Source organism: Heptranchias perlo, chromosome 6, assembly GCF_035084215.1.
Source record: "Heptranchias perlo isolate sHepPer1 chromosome 6, sHepPer1.hap1, whole genome shotgun sequence".
Taxonomy (NCBI): Eukaryota; Metazoa; Chordata; class Chondrichthyes; order Hexanchiformes; family Hexanchidae; genus Heptranchias; species Heptranchias perlo.
The window spans coordinates 34,051,953-34,079,772 of NC_090330.1; the positions used below are offsets into that span (position 1 = coordinate 34,051,953).

The 27,820-nt window shown below is 45.0% G+C and overlaps 1 protein-coding gene across 4 annotated transcripts in view; it reads left to right on the forward strand.

The window, feature by feature from the left end:
• LOC137322880 (palmitoyltransferase ZDHHC20-B-like) overlaps positions 1–27,820 on the forward strand; it is an 88,973-nt gene that overhangs the window by 23,299 nt on the left and 37,854 nt on the right. For 3 of the 4 annotated variants that reach the window (XM_067986067.1, XM_067986068.1, XM_067986069.1), the window contains exons 4-7: positions 10,488–10,608; positions 22,985–23,054; positions 24,624–24,656; positions 27,116–27,236. In XM_067986067.1, the coding sequence (XP_067842168.1) occupies positions 10,488–10,608; positions 22,985–23,054; positions 24,624–24,656; positions 27,116–27,236 (345 nt within the window). The remainder of the gene's footprint in view (positions 1–10,487; positions 10,609–22,984; positions 23,055–24,623; positions 24,657–27,115; positions 27,237–27,820) is intronic. The other variant, XM_067986071.1, reaches the window with a different exon arrangement.

The window sequence follows — 27,820 nt, forward strand, 5'->3', positions numbered from 1 at the left end:
TTGGTGGAAGTTGGGAAACTGTCATATGGGAAGGTGGGGTTGGAATCCATATCCTCTCTGTAGCGAAGTTTGTTGAAACAACATGTTTTAATACTAGGCAGTATTCTAAGACCAAAGTAATAGTATTGAATAGCTTTACTAAAGGTTATGTATGATTAAGCAGTGAATTACAGAAAAGTTGCAGTCGTGTGTATATTCTCATGTATATTTTGTTTATACCACACTTGGTATTCTTGCTTTTGAAAACCACTACTGTATGTTCATAGTGCTGCCTCCCTGTCTTGCATTTCAAATAACTTGTGTATGAAAATAAAAATTGGCCCCTAAATGTAGGTAATGAAAAAAATAATTTGGTAATTTTTATGATTTTATCTAATCTAATGTAAAATTTTAAAAATATGAAAATATTACTGCAGTGCTGGTAGCTGCTGTGATCACAATAATGGCAGCTAGGTACATCCCTGTTGGGGAGCTGACCCAAAGCCTAAATATACAACAATAATTAGGAGATATAGAGAATACAGAGAATGAGCTGGCGGAGTGGAGTAGAGGTGGGGGACAATGGAATAGAAAAGCAGGATGAAGAGGGGGGCGAAAAGGCTGTAATCTCATCTAAACTGATAATGAGGTAGTGCCTTAGTTAAGAAGTAGAGAAAAGGGTCGGATGTAAAGAGGATGAGGAGGCAGAGCAAAATGTCTTTTTAAACCATATGGGAATGACCCCTCCCTGCCCCCGGCATTGCTATTAATAGCCATTAGTCCATTTTGTTCAATTATTAAAATAACTGCATTTTATTTTTTTCTGCAAAAAGGTTTACTTCAGCGAGAATGAATGATTGATTTGATACTCTTGATGCTATGCTCGGTCACAGGTCAATTAATTTGTGTTTATGCGGCACAATATGCACATTGGGGAGCCCGATAGATGGGAAAGCAGCCAAGATAATGTGAACAAGGTAGCATGCAAGCAAGAAAGATTATAGACAAGATAGTAATAATAAGAATGCAAGAGAAGTGGAGTAGCACACCATGTTCTAATGTTGTTTGCAACTGAGTACTAGCATGCTTGTTGACATTCATAATTTCTTCTATCAGGAAATAATATTCCAATGCTCTCCCGGCCGACCTCCCATCTTCCTCCCTCCGTAAACTTCAGTTCATCCAAAACTCTGCTGCCCGAATCCTAACTCTCTCCATGACCCGTACACGCATCGCCCCTGTGCTCGCTGACCTACGTTGGCTCCCGGTCCAGCAACACCTCAAATTTAAAATTCTCATCCTCGTGATTAAATCCCTCCATGGCCTCGCCCCTCCCCATCTCAGCAATCTCCTCCAGCCCTACAACCCTCTGAGAACTCTATGTTCCTCCAATTCTGGTCTCTTGTGCATCCCCAATTTTCTTCACCTCACAATTAGCGGCTGTACTGTCAGCTGTCTGGGCCCTAACCTCTAATTCCTTTGCTAACCCTCTCCTCCTCTCTACCTTTCCTCCTTTAAGACGCTACTTAAAACCTCCTTCTTTGACCAAGCTTTTGGTCACCTGTCCTAATATCTCCTTATGTGGCTCGGTGTCACGTTTTATTTGATTATGCTCCTGTGTAGCACCTTGGGATGTTTTACTATGTTAAAGGTGCTATCAATTCAAGTTGTTGTTGATGAGTTTCTGATCTAAGCAGTGCTGGACAGGCTCTGTCACAGGACTAATCTAGTTGAATTTTTTGAAGTCACTAGCATGGTTTTTTTTTTATTCGTTCATGGGATGTGGGCGTTGCTGGCGAGGCCGGCATTTATTGCCCATCCCTAATTGCCCTTGAGAAGGTGGTGGTGAGCTGCCTTCTTGAACCGCTACAGTCCGTGTGGTGAAGGTTCTCCCACAGTGCTGTTAGGAATGGAATTCCAGGATTTTGACCCAGCGACGATGAAGGAACGGCGATATATTTCCAAGTCGGGATGGTGTGTGACTTGGAGGGGAACGTGCAGGTGGTGTTGTTCCCACGTGCCTGCTGCTCTTGTCCTTCTAGGTGGTAGAGGTCGTGGGTTTGGGAGCTGCTGTCGAAGAAGCTTTAGCGAGTTGCTGCAGTGCATCCTGTGGATGGTACACACTGCAGCCACAGTGCGCTGGTGGTGAAGGGAGTAAATGTTTAGGGTGGTGGATGGGGTGCCAATCAAGCAGGCTGCTTTGTCCTGGATGGTGTCGAGCTTCTTGAGTGTTGTTGGAGCTGCACTCATCCAGGCAAGTGGAGAGTATTCCATCACACTCCTGACTTGTGCCTTATAGATGGTGGAAAACCTTTGGGGAGTCAGGAGGTGAGTCACTCGCTGCAGAATACCCAGCCTCTGACCTGCTCTTGTAGCCACAGTATTTATATGGCTGGTCCAGTTAAGTTTCTGGTCAATGGTGACCCCCCAGGATGTTGATGGTGGGGGATTTGGCGATGGTAATGCCGTTGAATGTTAAGGGGAGGTGGTTAGACCCTCTCTTGTTGGAGATGGTCATTGCCTGGCACTTGTCTGGCGCGAATGTTACTTGCCACTTATGAGCCCAAGCCTGGATGTTGTCCAGGTCTTGCTGCATGCGGGCTCGGACTGCTTCATTATCTGAAGGGTTGCAAATGGAACTGAACACTGTGCAATCATCAATGAACATCCCCATTTCTGACCTTATGATGGAGGGAAGGTCATTGATGAAGCAGCTGAAGATGGTTGGGCCTAGGACACTGCCCTGAGAAACTCCTGCAGCAATGTCCTGGGGCTGAGATGATTGGCCTCCAACAACACTACCATCTTCCTTTCTGTTAGGTATGACTCCAGCCACTGGAGAGTTTTCCCCCTGATTCCCACTGACTTCAATTTTACTAGGGCTCCTTGGTGCCACACTCGGTCAAATACTGCCTTAATGTCAAGGGCAGTCACTCTCATCTCACCTCACCTCTGGAATTCAGCTCTTTTGTCCATATTTGGACAAAGGCTGTAATGAGGTCTGGAGCCGAGCGGTCCTGGCGGAACCCAAACTGAGCACCGGTGAGCAGGTTATTGGTGAGTAAGTGCCGTTTGATAGCACTGTCGACGACACCTTCCATCACTTTGCTGCTGATTGAGAGTAGACTGATGGGGCGGTAATTGGCCGGATTGGATTTGTCCTGCTTTTTGTGGACAGGACATACCTGGGCAATTTTCCATATTGTCAGGTAGATGCCAGTGTTGTAGCTGTACTGGAACAGCTTGGCTAGAGGTGCAGCTAGTTCTGGAGCACAAGTCTTCAGCACTACAGCCGGGATGTTGTCGGGGCCCATAGCCTTTGCTGTATCCAGTGCACTTGGCCGTTTCTTGATATCACGTGGAGTGAATCGAATTGGCTGAAGACTGGCTTCTGTGATGGTGGGGCTATCGGGAGGAGGCCGAGATGGATCGTCCACTCGGCACTTCTGGCTGAAGATGGTTGCAAACGCTTCAGCCTTGTCTTTTGCACTCACGTGCTGGACTCGGCCATCATTGAGGATGAGGATGTTTGCAGAGCCTCCTCCTCCCGTTAGTTGTTTAATTGTCCACCACCATGTGGATGTGGCAGGACAGCAGAGCTTTGATCTGATCCGTTGGTTGTGGAATCGCTTAGCTCTGTCTATAGCATGTTGCTTCCGCTGTTTAGCATGCATGTAGTCCTGAGTTGTAGCTTCACCAGGTTGGCACCTCATTTTTAGGTATGCCTGGTGCTGCTCCTGGCATGCTCTTCTACACTCCTCATTGAACCAGGGTTGATCCCCTGGCTTGTTGTTAATGGTAGAGTGAGGAATATGCCGGGCCATGAGGTTACAGATTGTGCTGGAGTACAATTCTGCTGCTGATGGCCCACAGCGCCTCATGGATGCCCAGTTTTGCGCTGCTAGATCTGTTCTGAATCTATCCCATTTAGCACGGTGGTAGTGCCACACAACACGTTGGATGGTGTCCTCAGTGCGAAGACGGGACTTCGTCTCCACAAAGACTGTGCGGTTGTCACTCCTACCAATACGGTCATGGACAGATGCATTTGCGACAGGTAGGTTGGTGAGGACGAGGCCAAGTAAGTTTTTTTTTTCCCTTGTGTTGGTTCGCTCACCACCTGACGCAGGCTCAGTCTGGCAGCTATGTCCTTCAAGACTCAGCCAGCTAGGTCAGTAGTGGTGCTGCCGAGCCACTCTTGGTGATGGACATTGAAGTCCCCCACCCAGAGTACATTCTGTGCCCTTGCTACCCTCAGTGCTTCCTCCAAGTGGTGTTCAACATGGAGGAGTACTGATTCATCAGCTGAGGGAGGGCGGTAGGTGGTAATCAGCAGGAGGTTTCCTTGCCCATGTTTGACCTGATGCCATGAGATTTCATGGGGTCCAGAGTCAATGTTAAGGACTCTCAGGGCCACTCCCTCCTGACTGTATATCACTGTACCGCCACCTCTGGTGGGTCTGTCCTGCCGGTGGGACAGGACATACCCAGGGATGGTGATGGAAGAGTCTGGGACGTTGGCTGAAAGGTATGATTCTGTGAGTATGACTATGTCAGGCTGTTGCTTGACTAGTCTGTGGGACAGCTCTCCAAATTTTGGCACAAGTCCCCAGATGTTAGTGAGGAGGACTTTGCAGGGTTGACTGGGCTTGATTTGCCTTTGTCGTGTCCGGTGCCTAGTGGTCCAATGCCGGGTGATCCGTCCGGTTTTATTCTTATTGTGACTTTTTTTAGTGAGATTTTACAACTGAGTGGCTTGCTAGGCCATTTCAGAGGGCAATTAAGGATCAATCACATTGCTGTGGGCCTGGAGTCACATTTAGGCCAGACCGGGTAAGGACATTAGTGAACCAGATGGGTTTTTATGACAATCCGGTAGTTTCATGGCCATCATTACTGATACTAGTATTTTAGTTCCAGATTTTATTTAATTAATTGAATTTAATTAATTGAATTTAAATTCCCCAGCTGCTGTGGCGGAATTTGAACTCATGACTCTTGATTTATTAGTCTAGTACTCTGGATTACTAGTCCAGTAACATAATCACTATGCTACCGTACCCCTGACGAATGGTGAATAGGGGAGTGTCTATGGGGGGGTAGGAGACAGAAGGGAGGGATAAAGGATTCGTTCTGTGAATGGCGGGATGTGACGAGTGGTGTTCTCCAGGGATCTGTACTGGGACCTCAACTTTTCATGATATGTATTAATGGTTCGGATGAAGGAATACAGAGTTGTCTATCCCAAATTTGCAAAGTTGGGAGCCACAGTAAGTTGTGTGGATGGGAGCAGGAAGTTGCAAAGGAACATAGACAGACTAAGTGAGTGGGCAGAACTATGGCAGATGGAGTTCAGTGTGGAGAGATGTGAGGTTATCCACTTTGGATCTGAGAAAGACAAATTATAATATTTTCTTAATGGTGAGAGAGGAGGGATTTAGGTATCCATGTACACAAATCACTAAAAGCTAGTGCACAGGTACAAAATGTAGCCATGAAGCCTGATAGGATGTTGGCCTTTATCTCAAGGGGGATGGAATTCATAAGTGAGGAGGTGATGCTTCAGTTGTACAGAGCCTTGGTTAGACCCATCTGGAGGCACCAAACCTCAGGAAAATTATATTGGCCTTGGAAGGCATAGAGTGCAGATTCACCAGAATGATACCAGGGCTTGAAGGGTTAAACTATGAGGACAGGTTGCATAAACATGGCTTGTGTTCCCTTAAGTTTTGACGGTTGAGGGATAATCTAATCGAGGTATTTAAAAGGATTTGATGGGGTGGATACAAAGAAACCATTTCTTCTGGTGGTGGAATCAATAACCAGGGGACATTATCTTAAAATTAGAGCTAGGCTATTTAGGAGTGAAATCAGGAAGCATTTTTTCACACAAAGGGTAGTAGAAATCTGGAACACTCTCCCCAAAAAGCTGTGGATGCTGGGACAATTGGAGCTTTCAAGACTGAGATTGATAGATTTTTGTTAGGTAAGGGTAACAAAAGATATGGAGCTAAGCTGGGTAAACGGAGTTGAGGTACAGATCAGCCATGATCTAATTGAATGGTGGGGCAAGCTCAAGGGGTTGAATGACTTACTCCTGTTCCTATGTACCTAAAAATGAAATAACGTAGCAGAAGCATCCTGGACATAGTCAGCTTCAACTCTCCAATATTATAGGTAGCCATAGTTTAAACAGAATGTTAAAAGAAAATTGAAAAAGCTAAAGTAGAAACAGATGTTAATCAAAAATTGTAACTCTTTGCTTTTTAAACTGGCTACTGAAAAATAAAATCAGTAGGCCATTATTCTGTTCCTTTCTCCTGCTACATAAATTTTTGTTGTGTTCTGCAAATCAGATATCAAGTTTGTGTACCTGAGAAGAACACAATTTCATCAAATGTCTGATTAATATAAGCAGATATTCTGATAACTGCGCCATTCAACAAATGTACATGCAGTGAAGGGGTCGGTACCATTTGTTATCGTTCATGTGCACCAAGGCCCCGAATTTCAAATGAAATTGTGGGGGCGAGGGGGCCTGTGAAAATCAGGAAAATCCCAAGCGGGTGAGGAAGTAGGCCCCAGCCAGCCGACTTCCGGGTTGGGACGATAGTTAAAGAACCAAATATACCTCCTTGAGGTACTTCAGGTGCTCTATTTCTGACATGGTAGATAGTTAAACCGATTTTAAACTTACTTGGGCGGCTTTCCCACAGCTTCCGGTTCACACCTGGTGAAGGGCCGGATCAGACATAAATAAAGTAAATAAATTAAATAAAAAACGATTGCGCAAAGCTTTTTTAAAAAAAACCCAAAATAAACCTACAATTTCCACCAATGTCACCTGCACTCCTCTGCTCCGATATTCTCCTCCCCCCCCCACCAATCTTCAGTGCCCTCCACTCTCTGTTCCAGCACTGGATGACTTCTCTCTCTTCTCTTCTCTTCCCCCCCCCCCCCCCCCCCCACCCACCCACTCTGGTGCGAAACCCGGAAACAACTTTAATCACCATCAATTACATCGTGATCATGTTGGCGCACTTTCACCGCCCCCTCCCCCAGCTGCCAACCCGCCACCATTTCAAAATTGAGCCCCAAGTGTTTTATGTCCACTGATAGAAGCGGACCATTTAAATACATTCCCTATCGTGCAACAAAACAAAGCACCATGTCATTTAAGAACAGTGAAATCCTAACGAGAAAGGTCATTTTGGAGCTGTCACGGTATTTAAGTGCAGTAATTGTAAGTCTGCGAATCACATTGACTTGGAGCATGCTAATTGCTTAATCCACAAGAGTAGTCATTTAGGCAGTAAAGGATCCAAGCACAGTAGTTTCCCTGTAATTTGCCAATTGGAAAAGCAAGAGGCTACATCCTTTAAACCAGTGGGGAAGAAACACAGCCAGCAAATTATCAAAACTTGCACAGCAAGATTTAAGCTTTAGTGACACTTGCTCCCTGAAGCACTGCAATAGTAATGAAAATATTCGGGTTGTTTTAAGTTATGGGCTGCAGAAACTCAACTATTCAAATATGTGCTTAGAACGCAGGAAAAATCCACTAGTCCCGCTCCAGACCTGCCTATTGGATCTCCACATAAATGTTTTCTCAAGAATAACTATTGCAGTATGTTTGGATTCATTTGGAGCTGGTGCAGATTCAGATACTTTTTTTTAAAAACAGGAAGTCACAACTGAAATTCTGCATACTTTGGTAGCTTGTTTGGTAAAACTGTAGCAATAAATATTGACTGGGTTATGCAACTGAATTTTGGAAATACTTCATTCTGAATTCCTGTTAAGTCCTGATGAAATGACGACTGGAAGAATCTTCCATATGAAGCAGGTTTAATCTAGTTGTTAGCTAATTTGGTGTTTCTTGACTACAGTAACCTGCTGAATATCACCTCCATATAGAGGTGTTTGTACCTTGACTTGAGATCCACAGAGAGAACAAGGTGTGTCGCTGCCTCGCATTTATGGAGTAAACTGCAGCTGACTTGTGTTCCATGTCGTGTCTTCTGCTGGCACGCTGAGAGTTTGATTGCCGTGTTTGTAACAGGAAGGCTTTCTTGAAAAGCTGATGTTGAGCCGATCTATTGCATCACTTTGCTTGCAGCAGGACTCTACTGTGTTATAAGCACTCTGACATACTAAATCAGCTTGGGATGTTTACAAGGCCAACCAGGGAGCACTCTGAACATCAGTGGCACATTGGCAGATCCAGGAAAAAAAACTGGGGCCTCGATATTAACCCCCCCCCCCCCCACGACAGGGGTGTGGGGGGAGAGGGGGGGTTAATATCGAGGCCCCAGGGAGAGGAGTTAAACCCTAAAAATATGGGGGACGCTTCTGCGCCTGTTGCTGGTTTTACGGCAGGTGATTGCGATGCATGCTTGTTTCCCATCTTGGAGAGGCGGGACACTTCATTATCATATTTAAATCAGGCTTCCACGGTGCATTTGGGAGCCTGATTTAAATTTAAGTGCTGCCGACCGGGTTTCTTAGGTCTCGGGAAATCTGGCAGCATAATGGAGGCGGGAGCTGCCGGCTCCAGAAGGTTAATGCTTTTTATAGCACTCCTTGTGGGCCGGAAGGAGCAGGAGTGCTCCCCCCGACTCCTCAAGCAAACCTTTGGCATCCCTTCTGCTGATCACGGCCTCTCTAGCCCCTGCCACGATCAGAGACCCCACCCTCGATCTGAAGCCTGCCCTGCGATCGAGATTGTGGAGACAGCAATCGGGAGGGGGCAAGCAGTGGCCGGCAGCGGCTCGCTGTTTTAATGTGGAGCCAGGAGGAGCGCTCCTGCTAGGTTTCTGAAATGAATAAAGATGCACAACTACGAGCGTAGTTGGGTGGCAGCCTCCAGCAGTCTAGCAACCCAGAGGTCATGAATTCAAATCCCATCTTGGCAAATTATGAAATACAGTTCAGTAATTTGGACTGGCACCAGAAAAATTACCATGAAAGCTGCCATGATAGTCATAAAAGCCCATCTAGTTCACTAATGTATTTCGGGGAAGGGAATCTGCTACGCCCAGCTGGTCTCACCTACATGTGACTCCAGTCCCACAATACGTGAATGACTCTTAATGCCCTCTGAAGTGGTCAGTTGTAAAACAACTGCAGCCATTACCACAAGGACTGCAGTGGCTCAAGGAGAAGGCCCATCACCATAATCTTGGCATCTAGGGATGGGCATTAAATGTGGCCTTGCCGGCATTGCCCATGTCCTGAGAACAAATAAAAATAAACTCAACTCACGTAGAAAGGCCTCCACTAAACGAAGGAATCTGCTTCCTTTTCCATTTTGCTTAATGATCCGTAACGGACACTATTTCCCTCTCCCACCAGCATTTCTTTGCTGCTTTGCATGCCAAATTGGTATCAGTGAAGGAAGAAAGATGCTGGTCATCTTTTGCTGAAGGCATTTGTGGATGTCAGCAGACCGGGAATTATGATCCCTAGCTGATTCATTGACTCAAATTTGCTTTGCAAGTCCCCTCCCACATTACTATTCTATAAATCTATTTTACTAAATGTAAATGCAATTTATATCATAGTGCTTCTAGTGTTTCTCAAATACCAAGACACATCTTCGAGTGCTTTATGGGCTGGAGAAAAAACAGTGGAAGCCAAGCAAGAGGGAAAGAATGAGAGAGTGGAAAAGTTGGGGTTGATAAAATTCAAGGTTGAAGAGAAAGGAATTTAGGAGACTTCTGAAAACAGGGAGAGGTGGCAAGTCAGAGGGACTGTAGGAAGGCATACCAGAGGGCAATGGTGAAGTAAGGGAACAAAGAATAACCCAGTATTTCGGTGGCAGAGGTGAAAGAAAATGATCTTGGTAACATAATGGATGTGAAGTTGAGCAGTATGCCAAGGTTCCACAACTTCACTTGAGATTTTAGCTGGAAAGGTTGATGGTGTCTAGGTCAAGGCAAATGGATGCTGGTGGACTGAAGAGGCTATCTTTATTTTGCAAACATTATCTGGAGGAAATTTTGGCTCACCCAGATCTTGAAATCAGTTAATATTTTAGCAACCAAATCTGGACTAATGACTGCAAGGTCAATGAAAAATAAAGCAAATATAGCATTGTCATATTATTCTAGCAATATATGCTCCAAGCATGAGACGGATGCCTACTTTAGTGAATGAATGTAACAAGATTTTGGGACCCTGAAAGTTTTGTTATGTAACTGTATGAAACATCATATTACATATTCTGCTTGGAAGATTATATGTGTATCAAACTTGAAGAAATTCAAATTGCTGGTTTCTCACTATCTGGTTAACATGTAATAAGTTATAGAATTGTACCAGAGAAATGATGAGGCCTCAAAAGATTAGTTTGTGAGCATGTTTGCTCAAAGATATAAAAAATTTATACGTTGAGTTATGATTGAAGTTTGGAGTAATTCAAAGTGGGACTAGTAATGCAACCTAAGGAAAAAGATTGTGGTGAACTTTAGAACTGAATGTAATGGAATTCCATTTCCTTCTTGCAGTTCAGTTTGGCCAAAACAGATAAGGAACAGTATGATCGGGAAGAAAGACCTGAAATGCAGCAAGAAATTCTCAAAAGAGCTGCCAAAGACTTACCTCTTTACACCAGAACTGCAAATGGAGGTAAATTGCCGTTTCAGTTATATGAAATATTAATAGAGCGAGGAGTAGTGAAAGACGTGGAAGGTAATTCATTGCTAGAAAAGTGCTTTCTAACATCACATACTGAATTATTTTCATATATCCCTTTGCTCCCATGTTGCTTATTGTATTTGTGTTACAGGTTTTTTTTTAAAGCTGGCAATGACCTAAAGTTCAAGAAAACCCCCCTGCTGATTCCCATCTACCAGTGTTCCTCAACTGACAAATCAGTACTCCTCCATGTTGAACATCACTTGGAAGCTCTGAGAAAAGCAAGGGCACAAACCCTGGGTGCGGGGGGGGCTATACTGTTCACCACCAAGATGGGCTCGGTAGTACCATCAAGGTCTCCAGACTGAGAAAGTAAACTATTTGACCTCGTCTTCACCAACCACCTGCTTGTCACAGACACGTCTGTCTACAATAACATTGGTAGGAGTGACTATCTGAGTTCCTGTGAAGGCAAGTCTCATCTTCACAGTGATGACATGTTCCATCATGTAGTGTGGCATTACTGCCATGCTAAGTGTGACAGACTAAGGACAGATCTAGCATTGGGCAGTAGAGGTGCTGTAGGCTTTCAGTAGCTGCAGAATTTTATACCAGTCTGTAACCTTAGGGCCCAGCACATCCTTCACTCCTCAATCACCATCAACCTGGGAGACCACCCCTGGTTCATTGGGGAGTGTAGAGACGTGTGCCAGCAGCAGCACCAGGCATACCTTGGAATGAGGTATTAACCAAGTGAAGCTGCTACACAGGGAAATCTGCATGCTAAACACGAAAAGCAACAGACTATTGAACAGAGCTAAGTGATACCACATCCAGTTGAGAATAGTGTAGACAACCAGTTAACTAACAGGAGGAGGACGTGGCTCCATGAACATCCCCATCCTCAACCACGATGGATCCAAGAACATGAGGGCAACAGACAAGGCTGAAGTGTTGCAAGCATCTTCAGCCAAAAGTGCCAAATGGACGATCCTGCTTTTGAGGTCCCAGCATCATGGATGCTAGTGTCCAGCCAATACGGTTCACTTCACGAGACAGGAGGAGCAGCTGAGTGCAAAGGACACAGAAAAGGCTATTGGCCCTGACAGCATTGTAGCTGTAGTGCTGAAGATCTGTGCACCAGAGCTAGCCACTTCCCTAACTAAGCTGTTCCAGTACATCTATCACATCGGCACCTGTCAGACAATGTGGAAGTTTACCCAGGCATGTCCTATCCACAAAAACACAATAAATCTAACCCAGCCAATTACTACCCTATCAATAATGCCATCAAGCAACACCCATTCAGTAATAACCTGCTTATTGATACTTAGTTCAGGTTCTGCAAAAGCTGAATGCCGAAGGAGAGACGAGAGTAATAAAAACAGAAAATGCTGGAAATACTCAGCAAGTCAGGCAGCATTTATGGAGAAAGAAACAGAGTTAACGTTTCAGGTCGATGACCCTTTGTCAGAACTGAGAGTAGTAACTGCCCTCAACATCAAGAATTCAACCAAGTGTGGCACCAAAGAGCCCTAGGAAACTAAGTTCAATGGGGGTCAAATGGAAAAACCTTCTGGTGGTTGAAATTATACCTAATGCAAAAGAAGACACTTGTGATTATTGGAGGCCCATCACCTTGGCTCCAGAACACGGCTGCAGAAGTTCCTCAGGGAAGTATCCTTGGCTGAACCATCTTCAGCTGCTTCATGATTGATCTTCGCTCCATCTTATGGTCAGGAGTGGGGCTGTTTGTTGATGATTCCACAATGTTCCACTTTAGGTGTAATTCAATTTAAACAGACATGTCAAGGACTTATGAACAAGTTTTAATTAGTGTTGAGATGCTCAACTTCCATTCTTTTCTCAGCTTTAAATTACTATAACAAAGCATTAAACTAAATAAAAATGGCAATCTTCGAGGGCATTCCTAGGTATTCTTTATCTGGCAGGACAGCGTGGCCCAATTCTTCAGTGCTCATGACAGACATCAGCCACCAATTGGTAGCATTGAAATTTCTAAGAGTCTTTCATCTCAATTATTTGAGTGTTGAGATCACTTCCTGAAATTCTAGTATTAGCCCTTATGGTCTTTCCAGAACTCAGCAGCATAGTTTAAAACAGTATTTTTACCCTACTTTTCCTATATTCTGCCCCACTCCACTGAGCCATGTCTATCAGGAAGGTGCCAAGCAGTAGTTCTGTGATGTCTCTTGGAGGGAAAATTTACAACTGCATGGTCACTAATACTATCTTGATGCTGCCTATGGGGATCATTGCTGCTTTGAATCTGTCCCTTGGTTGCCAGGTATTGGCCCAAACAGAGAAAGGAGAGAAAATAGCAGTAAAACTTGGTATTACAGATAACTGTTTTTTTTTAAAACAAAAGGGGCAATTTTCCTGTGTTGTACTGATTCTGTACTGGAGCATAAACATGTTGGGCCATGGTGTGTTGGGATACAGGTTCAATCCCTCACTTTAGTGAGTTATTAATCTCAACTGACCTGCTGTGGGGAGCGGTTTATCAGACACCAGGCGCTCGATTTTGAAACACAAGTGCGGGTGCATTGGGGGTTGGGGGGTGGGGGGGCAAAGAAAATCGTGTTTTCTGGGAGCGGGCAGAAATCCTGGCTCCAGCACTCGTAAGGACGCGCATGACCCAAAGCTATCTGGGTACGCGCACTGTTCCCGAACCCGGAAGTCCCGCCTGCAATTAAAGCCGACGGGATGATATTTAAAGCGGCAATTGAAGTATTTAAATTAGTTTAAAAAAATCCAAAAATGCAATTAACTACGAAGGCAAGCAATTTCAGTGCTGCCTCAATGTGTTTCCTGTGCTGTGTGAAACATGCCATGGGAAAGTGTCGTGTTTCAGCCGGCAGCCATTTGGACATTTAAATGCCTATTTGACTTGGATTTCCAGAAGGCTTTTGACAAGGTGCCACATCAAAGGCTACTACACAAAATAAGAACTCATGATGTAGGGGGTAACATATTAGCATGGATAAAGGATTGGTTAGCTAACAGGAAACAGAGTAGGCATAAATGGGTCATTTTCAGGTTGGCAAGATGTAACGAGTGGAATGCTACAGGAATCAGTGCTTGGGCCTCAACTATTTACAATCTGTATCAATGACTTGGATGAAGGGACTGAATGTATGGTTGCTAAATTTGCTGATTACACAAAGGTAGGTCGGAAAGTAAGTTGCGAAGAGGACATAAGGAGTCTGCAAAGGGATATAGATAGGTTAAGTGAGTGGGCAAAAATTTGGCAGATGGAGTATAATGTGGGAAAATGTGAACTTGTCCACTTTGGCAGGAGGAATAGAAAAGCAGTATATTATTTAAATGGGGAGAGACCGCAGAACTCTGAGGTACAGAGGGATCTGGGTGTCCTAGTACATGAATCACAAAAGTTAGTATGCAGGTACAGCAAGTGATTAGGAAGGCAAATGGAATGTTGTCATTTATTGCAAGGGGAATGGAATATAAAAGTAGAGATGTTTTGCTACAGTTGTACAGGGCATTGGTGAGACCACATCTAGAATACTCTGTGCAGTTTTGGTCTCCTTATTTAAGAAAGGACATAATTGCTTTGGAGGCGGTTCAGAGAAGGTTCACTCGACTGATTCCTGGGATGAGAGGGTCATCTTATGAGGAAAGGTTGGACAAGTTGGGCCTGTATACACTGGAGTTTAGAAGAATGAGAGGTGATCTTATTGAAATATATAAGATCCTGAGGGGACTAGAAGGGGTAGATGCTGAGAGGGTGTTTCCCCTTGTGGGAGAGACTAGAACTAGGGGCCACAGTTTAAAAATAAGGGGTCTCCCATATAAGACTGAGATGAGGAGAATTTTTTTCTCTTGAGGGCCGTGAGTCTGTGGAACTCCCTTCCCTAGACAGCGGTGGAGGCAGGGTCATTGAATGTTTTTAAGGCTGAGTTAGATAGATTCCTGATTAACAAGGGAGTCAAAGGTTATAGTAGGTAGACTGGAAGTAGGGTTGAGGTCACAATCAGATCAGCCATGATCTTATCAAATGGCAGAGCAGGCTCGAGGGGCCAAATGGCCTACTCCTGCTCTTAATTAGTATGTTCGACAGATGGGGATAAAAGATGAGTTATTGCAGCAGGGCATTCAGTTCTTTCAGACAAACTTTTGGCTAGGAGATCTTTGTGTTTAGACTGAAAATTCTTAGTTTCCGCTCAATTTTTCTGTTTACATATTTACCAACATTTTGGACCCCCTCAAACTGACACCATCAGGATGGGGGGGGGGGGGGGGCGCGATGGCTGCATTCACCACTACATCCAAGGACGAGGAACATCGCCATCCTCGCCAGGCATGGCATGCACTTCTGCCACTTGTAGCTCCACAACACAGTGCTGCACCACAGGCACCTTCACAAGAGCACAGAGGGGAACAACAGAGGGAGTGACGTCGCAGGAGGCACTACCCTCATCAGAGGGTCTACAGACCGAGGCTCAGCTTCCTGGACCTCTCTGAGGAGCAGTGCATACGGAGGCTGAGAGTGAGTCGCCAAGTGGTCGCAGACATCTGCAGCCTCCTTCATGCTGAGTTGCTGCTGGTTGGGCCTGGCGACATCTCGTTACCCGTCGCAGTTAAAGCCTCGGGATCATTCCAGGGTGTCACCGGTGACATCGCGGGGGTCTCTGTCGTCTGCACACAAGTGCATAGACAGGTCACCGACGGCTTGTTTTGCAGGGCCTCGCAATGTGTCACCTTCCCTATGGACGACCTCAGCCAGACGGAGAGGGCAGTGGGATTCCACTCTGTGGCTGGTTTCCCACGTGTACAGGGTGCAATCGATTGCATGCATATAGCAATCCGAGCACTTCCACACAAGCCAGGACTGTTCATCAACAGAAAGGGGTATCACTCCATCAACGCTCAGCTCATTTGTGACCACCACAAAAGATTCCTTCACATGTGCGCCAGATTCCCTGGCAGCTGCCACGATTCGTTCATTCAGAGGGAATCCAACATCCTGGGCCTCTTCAACACATTGAACAGCCTTAAGGGCTGGCTCCTTGGGGTTCCTCAGAGATGTCATCAGCCTTGTCCCCATCAGCGAGCAACAGCGTCGATCCAACGACAGCCACATCACCACCAGGTCTATAATTGAACATGCGATAGGACTGCTGAAGATGCGATTTCGGTGCCTCAAACGTTCTGGGGGAGCGCTTCGATATGCACAACGAAAGTGGGTCGCATTATAGTAGTGTGTTGTGTCCTGCACAACATGGCGCAACTGAGCGGGGTACCAGTTGATGAGGCCCCATGCCCTCATCCAGCGCCCACATCAATATTGAGGATAAGGACTACGAGATCATGGGCAGAGCAGCGGCTCACCTGGCTGCTCGTGAGGCTATGGAGTCACTCGTGAACGGCTCTTGTACAATCAGACAGTGAGAAGAGCCCAGTCCTCACTCACAGTGCCAGCGCCAATACCATGCCCCCACCCCGGCCTGCACAAAACAGTCCTGCAACTACACATGCACCCACTGTAAAGTGACCCACTGGGTGGCATCAAGTGTCGCCGTTCATGATGAAGCACATGAAAGGGCGCTATCAAAAAGCCAGTGGTGACAATGGTAACATTTAATGTGACTTTAACAAAAACCAAATATAAATGAAAAACATGACAGTCTGTCAGACACCCTTGTGCATATCCTTCATGATCACAAATCCTTAGCCTTTTTCTTCCTACCACTTCTACGTGGTGCATCCCCTGTAGCTGCAGCAGATGTAGTGGCAGGTTGCTCATGTCCATGGCCAGATTGCTTAGATGCTTTTGGCCTACGCCCTCTGGGTTTTGGAGCCTGAGAGGACCCCTTCAAAGACTGCTCCACCTGCACCTGTGCAGGGGCAGACTCGGCCACCTGAAGAGGAGGCAGTATTGCTGGTACTGATTGAGAGGGGGGCAACGGGTGAGACGTGGGAGTGCTTTGAGTGGCGTCCCCATCTATGTCCCCTTTCACCATCATCCCTCCCTTGGACCAGGCCTACATCACTCCTACCACTCTGCTGGAGAACAGTTTGGAGGACATGTATGATGTCTTGGAAGCCCAGTTGTAAAGTTTCTGTCTGCCTGTTTAAGATGGCAGAGTGTTGTTCACCGTGAGTCCGAACGCCCGTTGTCAGGGCCTGAATGGACTCATTTGTGAACCGTGCTTGAAGCTCAACGGAGGCTAGCCTTCTCTCCATCGCAGACATTCCCACACTTACCTGCAACACTATCTCAGACAGTTCCTCACATCCCTGTGCCACCATTCCACTCGTGCAGGAGTTGGACTCCTCCATCCTCTGGGCTGTTGTGGAGAGTGTGCGTGGCACCTGTTCCTGTACCTCACAAATGTGCTACTGTCTCTCGATCATTCTTCTTTTAAAGGATGGCCCCTGGGGTTCAGCATCTGCATCCAGCTGAGCAGAGCCTGGAGAGGAGTGCGCCCACCAATGCAGACTCTCCACAGCCACCCCTGCCATCAATGTCTGCTCGTGCTCACGCGTGTGGTGACTCACCAGGTGCCAACCATACGAACTGACTACTAGGACCCACCGAGGGATGAGTATCTGCGCTGGTGGATGGTTCGCTAAGATGTGACGGTGCGCTCCTCTGAGGAATCGCCCTCTGCCATCATTGTAGTCATTGAAGGGCCTGTAAGAGAAAAGAAGGCAATATTAAGTATCATCACAGGTGTGTCACATTGCGATGAGCATACTGAGGTGTTCAACATGCCAAGCATTGTTAACATCAATTCATTTTGTGTGTGATGAATGTTAAAGTTGTGTCACCAAATGTTTGTGAGGTGCCAGTCTCAGCGTCCCCAACAGACAGGCACTCGAGGGTATAGCTGATCTCCAGGGCCGCTGCCTCCGCATCTGTGAGGATGACTCTTTGTTGTGGCCCCCCCCACCCACCTCCAGTCCTCACCCTCTCGCGTGCATTTTGTGCTCTCCTCTCAGAAGGGGAGAAAGTACTGACGTGAGTGAGTGATGGTGAAATGGTCAGCCGATGAATGCGTTGCTTTGGGTGAGGCTGACCGTGAAAGAAGTTTTATTAGTTCATGGGATGCGGGCGTCTCTGGCAAGGCTGGCATTTATTGCCCATCCCTAATTGCCCGTGAGAAGGTGGTGGTGAGCTGCCACCTTGAACCGCTGCAGTCACTTTGGTGAAGGTTCTCCCACAGTGCTGTTAGGTAGGGAGTTCCAGGATTTTGACCCAGCGACGATGAAGGGATGGTGTGTGACTTGGAGGGGAATGTGCAGGTGGTGTTGTTACCATGTGCCTGGTGCCCTTGTCCTTCTAGATGGTAGAGGTCGTGGGTTTGGGGGGTGCTGTCGAAGAAGCCTTGGCGAGTTTCTGCAGTACATCCTGTAGATGGTAACACTGCAGCCACGGTGCGCTGGTGGTGAAGGGAGTGAATGTTTAAGGTGGTGGATGAGGTACCAATCAAGCGGGCTGCTTTGTCCTGGATGGTGTTGAGCTCCTTGAGTGTTATCTCCAACAAGAACATAAGAAATAGGAACAGGAGTAGGCCAATCGGCCCCTCGAGTCTGCTCCGCCATTCAATAAGATCATGGCTGATCTGATCCTAACCTCAAATCTAAATTCATGTCCAATTTCCTGCCCGCTCCCCGTAACCCCTAATTCCCTTTACTTCTAGGAAACTGTCTATTTCTGTTTTAAATTTATTTAATGATGTAGCTTCCTGGGGCACCAAATTCCACAGACCTACTACCCTCTGAGTGAAGAAGTTTCTCCTCATCTCAGTTTTGAAAGAGCAGCCTCTTATTCTCGTTCTAGTTTCACCCATCCTTGGGAACATCCTTTCCGCATCCACCCGATCAAGCCCCTTCACAATCTTATTTGTTTCAATAAGATCGCCTCTCATTCTTCTGAGCTCCAATGAGTAGAGTCCCAATCTACTCAACCTCTCCTCATATGTCCGCCCCCTCATTCCCGGGATTAACCGAGTGAACCTTCTTTGTACTGCCTCGAGAGCAAGTATGTCTTTTCTTAAGTACGGACACCAAAACTGTATGCAGTATTCCAGGTGCGGTCTCACCAAGACCTTATATAACTGCAGCAATATCTCCCTGTTTTTATATTCTATCTCCCGAGCAATAAAAGCCAACATTCCGTTGGCCTTGATCACCTGCTGCACCTGCATACTAACCTTTTGATTTTCTTGCACTAGGACCCCCAGATCCCTTTGTACTGCAGTACTTTCCAGTCTCTTGCCATCAAGATAATAACTTGCTCTCTGATTTTTCCTGCCAAAGTGCATAACCTCACATTTTCCAATATTGTATTGCATCTGCCAAATCTCCGCCCACTCACCCAGCCTGTCTATATCCCCTTGTAGGTTTTTTATGTCCTCCTCACTCTCTACTTTCCCTCCCATCTTTGTATCATCCCAAAGCTGCGCAGTGGGTGGACTGCGCACCCGCATGACAGGCTGTCAGCTGGAGCGTCTATATTTAAAGGGCCATTGCTCCAATGGATTTTGCTAGAGCAAAAAGCCAGAAGACCCAATGGAGCAGCACAGGGGCAAGGCTGCTCCAAGATTCAGTGATGCCTCACTTCAGGTGCTACTGGCTGGGGTGAGGAAGACAACGGAACTATTTTACCTGGCCGACAGGAGGAAGTGCCCTGCTGCCAAGATGGCTTGGCTCAAGGTGGCAGAAGAGGTCACCAGTAGGAGCAACATATTCCACACTTTGGGTCCAGTGCAAGAAGCGTTTCAATGACCTAACTAGGTCAGCAAAAGTGAGATGCACTCATTCAGGCAATTGGAGAGTATTCCATCACACTCCTGACTTGTGCCTTGTAGATGGTGGAAAGGCTTTGAGAAGTCAGGAGGTGAGTCATTTGCTGCAGAATACCCAGCTTCTGACCTGCTTTTGTAGCCACAGTATTTGTGTGGCTGGTCCAGTTAAGTTTCTGGCCAATGGAATCCTTAAGTGGGTGTGAGGAGTGATGTGATGGAGTAGTCTTAGCAATGCAGAATGATTGGGGGGAGGGTGGGTCATGTAGGACACAGAATGCAGGAGAATCAGTAAGTGTACTCACTTTTGCTGACCTAGTTAGGTCATTGAAATGCTTCTTGCACTGGACCCAAATGTGGAATATGTTGCTCCTACTGGTGACCTCCTCTGCCACCTTGAGCCAAGCCGTCTTGGCAGCAGGGCACTTCTTCCTGTCGGCTGGGTAAAATAGTTCCGTTGTCTTGCCTCACTTCAGGTGCTACTGGCTGGGGTGAGGCATCACTGAATCTTGGAGCAGCCTTGCCCCTGTGCTGCTCCATTGGGTCTTCTGGCTTTTTGCTCTAGCAAAATCCATTGGAGCAATGGCCCTTTAAATATAGACGCTCCAGCTGACAGCCTGTCATGCGGGTGCGCAGTCCACCCACTGTGCAGCTTTGGGATGGCAAACCTGGAAACAAGATTAATGGCCACCAATTAAGTCGCGATCACGTGAGGAACGGTAAGTTTTTATTATTCGGGTTTGCCACGTGCCCATTGACCCCTTGCTGCCATCCCGCCGCCCTTTCAAAATCGAGCCCCAGGTAACTCCCTGCAGTGGGTGGGCGGCGGGGCAGGGGGAAGAAATGTAATGAGCTATTTTCATTGGGATACATTTGTGTAAGCCTACTAATGATTAGCCTGAGAAAGATGTGCAAGAGAAAATAATGGAGGGAGGGTACTATATCTTCAAAACAAAAGTGATATTAATGTCATCTTCAGATTGCAGTTTTGGGTATAAACTTGCACTAGTGCAGATGGATTTAAATGTTGAGGCTTCTCTTTCTGAACGCCATGCTGGCTGACATTGTAAGTGGTTCCCATTCCTTGTGTACTGTCCCCCTGCCTTTCAAAACTGGCAGCATCACCTCCCCCCTCAAAAAAATATACCCTCGATCTCATAAACTACCACCCCATCTCAAACCCTCCTTTCTTCTCCAAAGTTCATGAACGTGTTGTCTCCACCCCCAAATCTGTGCCCATCTTTCCTGAAACTCCATGTTTGAATCTATCCAATCAGGTTTCCATCCCTGCCACAACACCGTATTGGCCCTAACCAAAGTCACAAATGTGTGATTGAGACCATGATGCATTTTTCCTCCTCCATCTCTCTGCATTGTTTGAGATGGTCAACCACACCATCCTCCTTCAATGCTTTTCTTTCATTGTTTAGCTCAGTCAGATTGCCGTCGCTTGGTTGCACACTTACCTATCCAACTGAAGCCAGGGCATCTCCAGCAATGACTTCTCTTCCAACATCAGCACCATTACCTCCGGAGTCCCCCCAAGGATCTGCCCTTGGCCACCTCTTACATGCTGCCCCTTGGTGACATCATCTGCAGATAATGGAATTGACTTCCACTTGTATGTTAATGCACCCAGCTCTACCTCTCCATCACTTATCGCAACCCTTCCACTGCCTCTATGTTGTCTGGTTGTCCAATATCCAATCTTGGATGAGCCGCAGTATCCTCCAAATAAACATTGGAAGACTGAAGCCATCGTCTTCGGCCTCTCCGTAAACTCTGTACCCTTGCCATCAACTCCATCCCTGTCCCGACCTTCCCTCAGGCTGAACCAGACTGCTCTCAATCTCTGCATCCTATTCAACCCCGAGCTAAGTTTCCAACCTCGTATTCTCTCCATCACAATGACTGCCTATTTCCTCCTCTATAACATTGCCCACCTCCGCCCCTGCCTCATCATCTGCCACTGAAACCCTTATCCATATCTCTGTCACCTCCAGACTCGACTGTTCTAATGCTCTCCTGGACGACCTCCCATCCTTATAACGGTAGCATCCATGGTACACAAATACTCAGAATTTTGCACTAAGTAATCAGCCTCTGGCTTATGTGAGGAATGAAAATGAGGAATGAAGTTATCCTGAAGTTTAGATTCAGGTGCATTGTCTAGGCAGAGTAGATGTAGAGAAAGCATTAAATATTAACCAACCATGACTTGAGAGTCACATGCAGCTTTTCTGTGGCTGAGCTGCAGTTCTTTGAATGCTTTGTTTAGCTGCACTGACTCCCTCTCCCACACACGGTCCTAATGTGAGGAATGCAGAATAAGAAAGGACACCATCAGCCACATAACAGCTAAGTGTAGGAAGGACAGTTAAAGCATTCAAGGACCGACGCTTCAGTCACCAAAGTGGGACGTGATTGCTCATTTGTACTGAAACCTCAAGTTCACTCTTGGTTTTGAAAGTACTACAAATTCAATTACATCATTAAATGTTGAAAATAATTCAGTTTGGTTACTACAGGATAACACTGTCAATCTGATACAAATAACAGAAATCTTTCACGCAAAAATTAGGGGAAATCTGGAACTCTTTTTCCCCCAAAAGACTGCGGATGCTGGGTCAATTGAAATTTTTAAGACTGAGATCGATAGATTTTTGTTAGGTAGGGGTATCAAGGGATATGGAGCAATGGCAGATAAATGAATTGAGGTACATATCAGCCATGATCTAATTGAGTAGGCTTGAGGGGCTGAAGAGTCTACTCCTGTGCCTATAAATTATTCTCATCGGACTTTTGTAATCTGATTTGCCGATACCCATAGAGCAGTGCTCATGTTCAGTGGTAATTTTGCATTATTCTGTACAGATCAGTTTAAATTATCACCAATATGGCCGAGTCATATTTTAACCTGCATTACATTTGTTGAAGAATGGAGGATAACCTTATTGCAATTTAATTATTGTGACTGAGCTGTGAGAGCAAAAACAATTGCTTCTTTTTGCTTGAATGAAGATAAGAATGATATTTCTTTGCACCTCTATCCCAATTGACGTAAAATGTTGAAAAAGGATGAACTGGAGAGAGATGGAATGATTGAAAGGAGAGTGTGTGAGAAAAAGAGAAGGAATGACTGGTAATGAGAAGCATATCAAAAGTCACATTGATGGGCTAGATTTCAAAATTTGCTGGATGGCATACTTGCAGTGAGAATATTAATAACCTACTCGTGCGCTATATTTAAACCCTGTGGCTCTTATTGGTATGCAATTTCTTTTTTCAACTCTTATGCTTTAAACGCCCCTGCATTATAAAGACCAATGGCATATCACAACATGACTTTGTCAGTCTTAAGCAAGTTCTGATGAGCTGCATGAATACGACATAAATTATGTTCCATTATCTTAATGTATAATCATAACAGAATAATGATGGATTAGGTGTAGAGGATGCATTCTGTAGATTCTCCAGAAACTTGTACATTGATCATATATAACTAGACAACACATCTTACCTGTTGGATATATTTCTTGATTGGGTTATTCAAACAACTTTTTGTCTCTTCGCAGCCATCAGGTACTGTGATAGGTGTCAAGTAATTAAACCTGACCGATGTCATCATTGCTCTGCCTGTGACATGTAAGTTGATTCTATGCATTTGTAAGTTTAGGACTTTTTTTGTTTTGAGAAAAGAAACATTTGGAAATATGTAAGCACCCCCCCACCCCTTCCTCCTCCCCATCCTCCAAAAACAAATAGTAAAATCTGGTCTGCATTTTACTATCTGTGTAAAGCTACTCTGGCTGTACTGCATTTGGGTTTAATATCATAAAATGCATGATGTGCTGAGATGTAGCTTTGTGCCTTTATGATTCTGCCCAGGATAAATTCACCATCTCGGACAAAAGGAATGCACAAAGTGGAGACGAACTCTTACAATTTTTTAATAAATTTTGTAGAATGTTTCAAATAATTCCATTCATGATTCAAATTTTTCTAAACATAGTAGTGGTACAACCACACTTTTGCCTCAGTATAATAAATGGGTTGGGGAAATTGTGTTCAATAGCAGGATGTTCACTGGACTGAATCAGTCTCACTTATTCTCAGTACTATACTTTGACTCTACTTGCACTGTTATGGCTGGGTCTTGCTCTGTGTTCAGCTTCTGCTCATAGTTTAAATTTCACACCAAATTAACATTCAGCTTTACAGTGCCAGTATGTTTCCACTGATCAAGTTATGTTCCAATTCTAAATCTTGTACAGTACTTGCAGTGTTGTGGCTGGGATACTCTCTCTTTTTGGCTTCTGCTCACTATGCTTTAGGTGCAGGTAGAGTCACAGTGTCACAAGCATAGTCAGCAAGTAGGAACACGCATTAAAGTACCGTGAGCAGGAGCCACACACTGCAAGTCCCAGCCACAGCACCACAAATATAGTTTATGGTTTAAAATTGGAACTTGGCTGTAGTACCTCGCATATTTGAGGTGCAGTTCTTTCATATTTAAGGTAGGAGCAATGGAAACACATCAGCACTGTAACACCGTATCCGTAAGTTTAATTTTTACACGTGGGAAGTGAGCAATAGCTGAATGGAGTCACAACACTGCAAGTACAGTCAGGGTGGGGACTTGAGTTCATTACAATTGTCTGTACACTACAACAGCAAAATACAGGATAGAGCATATAAATTATTTTTTTACTCAATTTATGCAGCCTCCTTAATGGATATGATGTATACTGTATTTCAGAATTGCAGTATTCTCTGTTTATAAGGCTAGCTTTGTAAGGAAAAGGCCTACAGTGGGATTGCTTTTTATGTGGGATGTATTAGTGACTAAGCCAAATGCGACTTTATAATCAGTGGTTATGTTCGAGGTGAGAATCTTTTAAAGAGGGTCTGTTGTACAAAATATAAATACTGATTATTTGTCTGCATTGTATTCCATCTGCAGATTTTATGTATGTGTATATATTTGATCATGTTAAAATTTTGAGAGATTATAAATTAATTTTTCACTGAAATAATATCCATTGCCTCATGGTAGGTTTCTGATTTTTAGTCCCTCTTTCCCCACAGATTTTTGAAGTTGATATTTATCTCTACAACTGTGATAAACTAAAGAAATATTTTGCTAAATCTGTCCTTTCCATTTATAACAGAACTCTGTTCGTTTTGAGCTAACCTTTGTTCTTTTTTTTTCAGGTGTGTATTAAAAATGGATCATCATTGCCCCTGGTATGTTATGTCATACAGTAAACATTTTAGTTATACTTAAAGTAATAAGTGAAGCAATGCAATTAGTGAAATGTTTTCCTTTCACAGAAGGGAGTTTCATATTGTGTGGAAGAGGGGACAGGACTTCTGTCATTTTTTTTAAAAAGGAGACCGAAAAAGAGAAAATAGAATTTAATTGGGGGCTGAAAATTCCAGTATAACTGTTGCACCATCTAACTTTTCAGCTTTATTTTAGTATTAAGTGTTAAGTGTATCGAAAATAAATGCAGTACATTGTATCTTGGCACCATAGGTTAAAATATACTGTTTCACTGTTCTTACAGATATGAACATACTTTCAGTACAATAGTTGTTTAGTTATCCATGAAGTTTACATTTTTATTATGGAAGTGTAATTTTATAACTTTTCTAAAACTACTGTTGTGACTTTACTGTTGTATTTTATTGCATGTAAAAAAAAATAAGAACTGTACAAACTGCAATAGATTATTATGTTTGAGTATCAGTGTGCATTACAATGGCGTAGTGCAACACAACTTTGATTTCTTAATTTGAGTTTCTTTATTCTCCTATGTGATACTGAGGATGCAGAAACTTGGGGCTTGATTTTGGAGCGGGGAGGGGGTGTTGGGGGGTGGGGGGGAGATTTTTGGATGTGAAACCCGGAAGTAAGGGTGGCGGGTTGGAATGTGCGATCACGACCTAATTGAATGATTAAAATTTTACTTCCTGGTTTTGGGCCCGGCAACCAGCCTGATTGACAGACTGCCAGGGAGAGCAGTCGGGGGGAGATCAGTGATCTTCGGGGGTTGGGTAGGGGAGAGATCAGTGTCCTCGGGGGTTGGATGGGGGAGGTAGGGGAGAGATCAGTGTCCTCTGGTTGGATGGGGGAGGTCGGGGAGCGATCAGTGTCCTCGGGGGTTGGATGGGGGAGGTAGGGGAGAGATCAGTGTCCTCTGGTTGGATGGGGGAGGTCGGGGAGCGATCAGTGTCCTCGGGGGTTGGATGGGGGAGGTAGGGGAGAGATCAGTGAGTGTCCTGGGGTTGAATGGGGGAGGTCGGGGAGCGACCAGTGTCCTCGGGGGGTTGTATGTGGGAGGAAGGGGAGAGATCAGTGTCCTGGGGTTAGATGGGGGAGGTCGGGGAGAGATCAGTGTTCTCGGGAGTTGGATGGGGGAGGTAGGGGAGAGATCAGTGTCCTCGGGGGTTGGATGGGGGAGGTAGAGGAGAGATCAGTGTCCTCGGGGGTTGGATGGGGGAGGTAGGGGAGAGATCAGTATCCTCGGCGGTTGGATGGGGGAGGTCGGGGAGCGAACAGGATCTTTGGAGGGGGGGCGGTGAGAAGTCGGCGATCGGGGTGAGGTCTCTGACATCGGGTGGGGGGTCGACTGAATGCAGGGGTCCGATCGTGGCAGGTAAGCTTGTTGGGCATGTAGGACACTCCTGCCCCTTCTGCCCCACAAACAGTGTAATAAAGGCACTTACCTGATGAATTGGCCCTTCTCGTCTCTTTTTACATGCCGAGATTCATGAGCTCTGGGTAAGCCGTCCTGGAGGCGTTAAATTTAAAGCTTATTAAATTCAATTTTTAAAAAATTGCGACTTAACTTCTTTTAACTATGTTAATTGCCCCGCTAAATACCAGCCCTTCGGCACTAATTGGGGATGCGACCTCGGCCGGTGCGTTTCTCTCACACATTCAAACGCGCCCACATTAAACCCAGAAGTGGGCACGTTCGAGCCGGCTTGCGGTCGCGATCTCAAAACCTCCCGCATGTTCCCATCCCACTCCTTTGGAGTTAAAATTCCCCCCCAAGTGTTTCGCCTTGAGAAGGGAGCAGAAATCATAGGAGAATTTTCCCCAAGCTTTGCTCATGCACCTACAAGGAGAAAGTTCAAAATACATTTGCACTACTACTATAGGATTAGTGCAAAAGTGCTTCACTTATTGCGGATCCTGCAGTTATGTAAATGTACCGTAAATCCAAAGTCAGGACCTGACCCGACCTGACACTGAGCACAGTAGGGTGAGTCTCTTGCTTCATGCCAATACTAAACTTGCAGTATAAATCCACCCTCAGAATGATACTGACAGAAGCCCAGGAGAAGGTTTCCTGCACTCTTAAAAGTGTGTGGTGTGTAGACGTGGTAGATTAGTAGGGAGAAATGGGTCATACGTGATCTTAGGAGACCAAATGGCGGAAAAATGGAGAAACAAATTAAAATGAAATACCTCTACCCCCTTTTTTTAAGAAGAAAAGAATCCAAAAATTGTTTTAATGCCATACATGTACATTTTATTCAAACCTAATCCTAGGTTTGTGTTCAAAGATTAAAATATATGAATTACTGACATCTATGTTGCAAGTTTATAATGGACTATTGTCATATTTTGTAGTAAAATGGTGTATAGATGTACTCCATGTATTACCTAATAACATGCTAATTTTTCCTCTTAGGGTGAATAACTGTGTGGGATTTTCGAACTACAAATATTTTATGCTTTTTTTGGCATATTCTTTGTTATATTGTTTGTTCATTGCGGCAACTGTGCTACAATATTTCATCAAGTTTTGGACAGTAAGTTCATCTTTATTTTGTCATTGCATCTTTTCTGTTGCATGTTCTGTAGAAGATGAAAGTGTGAGAATTGCATTTTGAGGGTTTTTTTTCTCTTTTTAAAAAAAAAATCCCAAAACGCTTTGCAGCCTTGATGGAAAAACTGTGAAGATTGGAATCTCAATTATCTACAAAAATGGAGAGCCCCCCCACCCCAGCAGATTGTGAAAATTGATAAATAATCAAAATTCCCAAATTATATTATTGATTGTAGTTCTGCACTTCGAATGCTGTACCTGCTCCTACCACCTCTCTAGCAGCATTCATTTTACCAACCTACCTCAATCCTCTCCAGCAGTATTCATTTTTATTTATCCTGCTTGCAAGTTCAGCCTATCTGCTAGCTTGCAGATCTACAAAAGACCCAAGATAGCTAGCTAAATTTGCTCCCCGATGCCAATTATGGACTTCAGGGCTACGGAATTAAGTGTTAAATGTAGTATGTTATCACATCCAGCGATCCAACTGGCAGCCACATGGTGCAACTGCCGAATTTAAAATTCAAACATCCTGACTATTTAACCGTGCTGCTTACCAGTATTTAA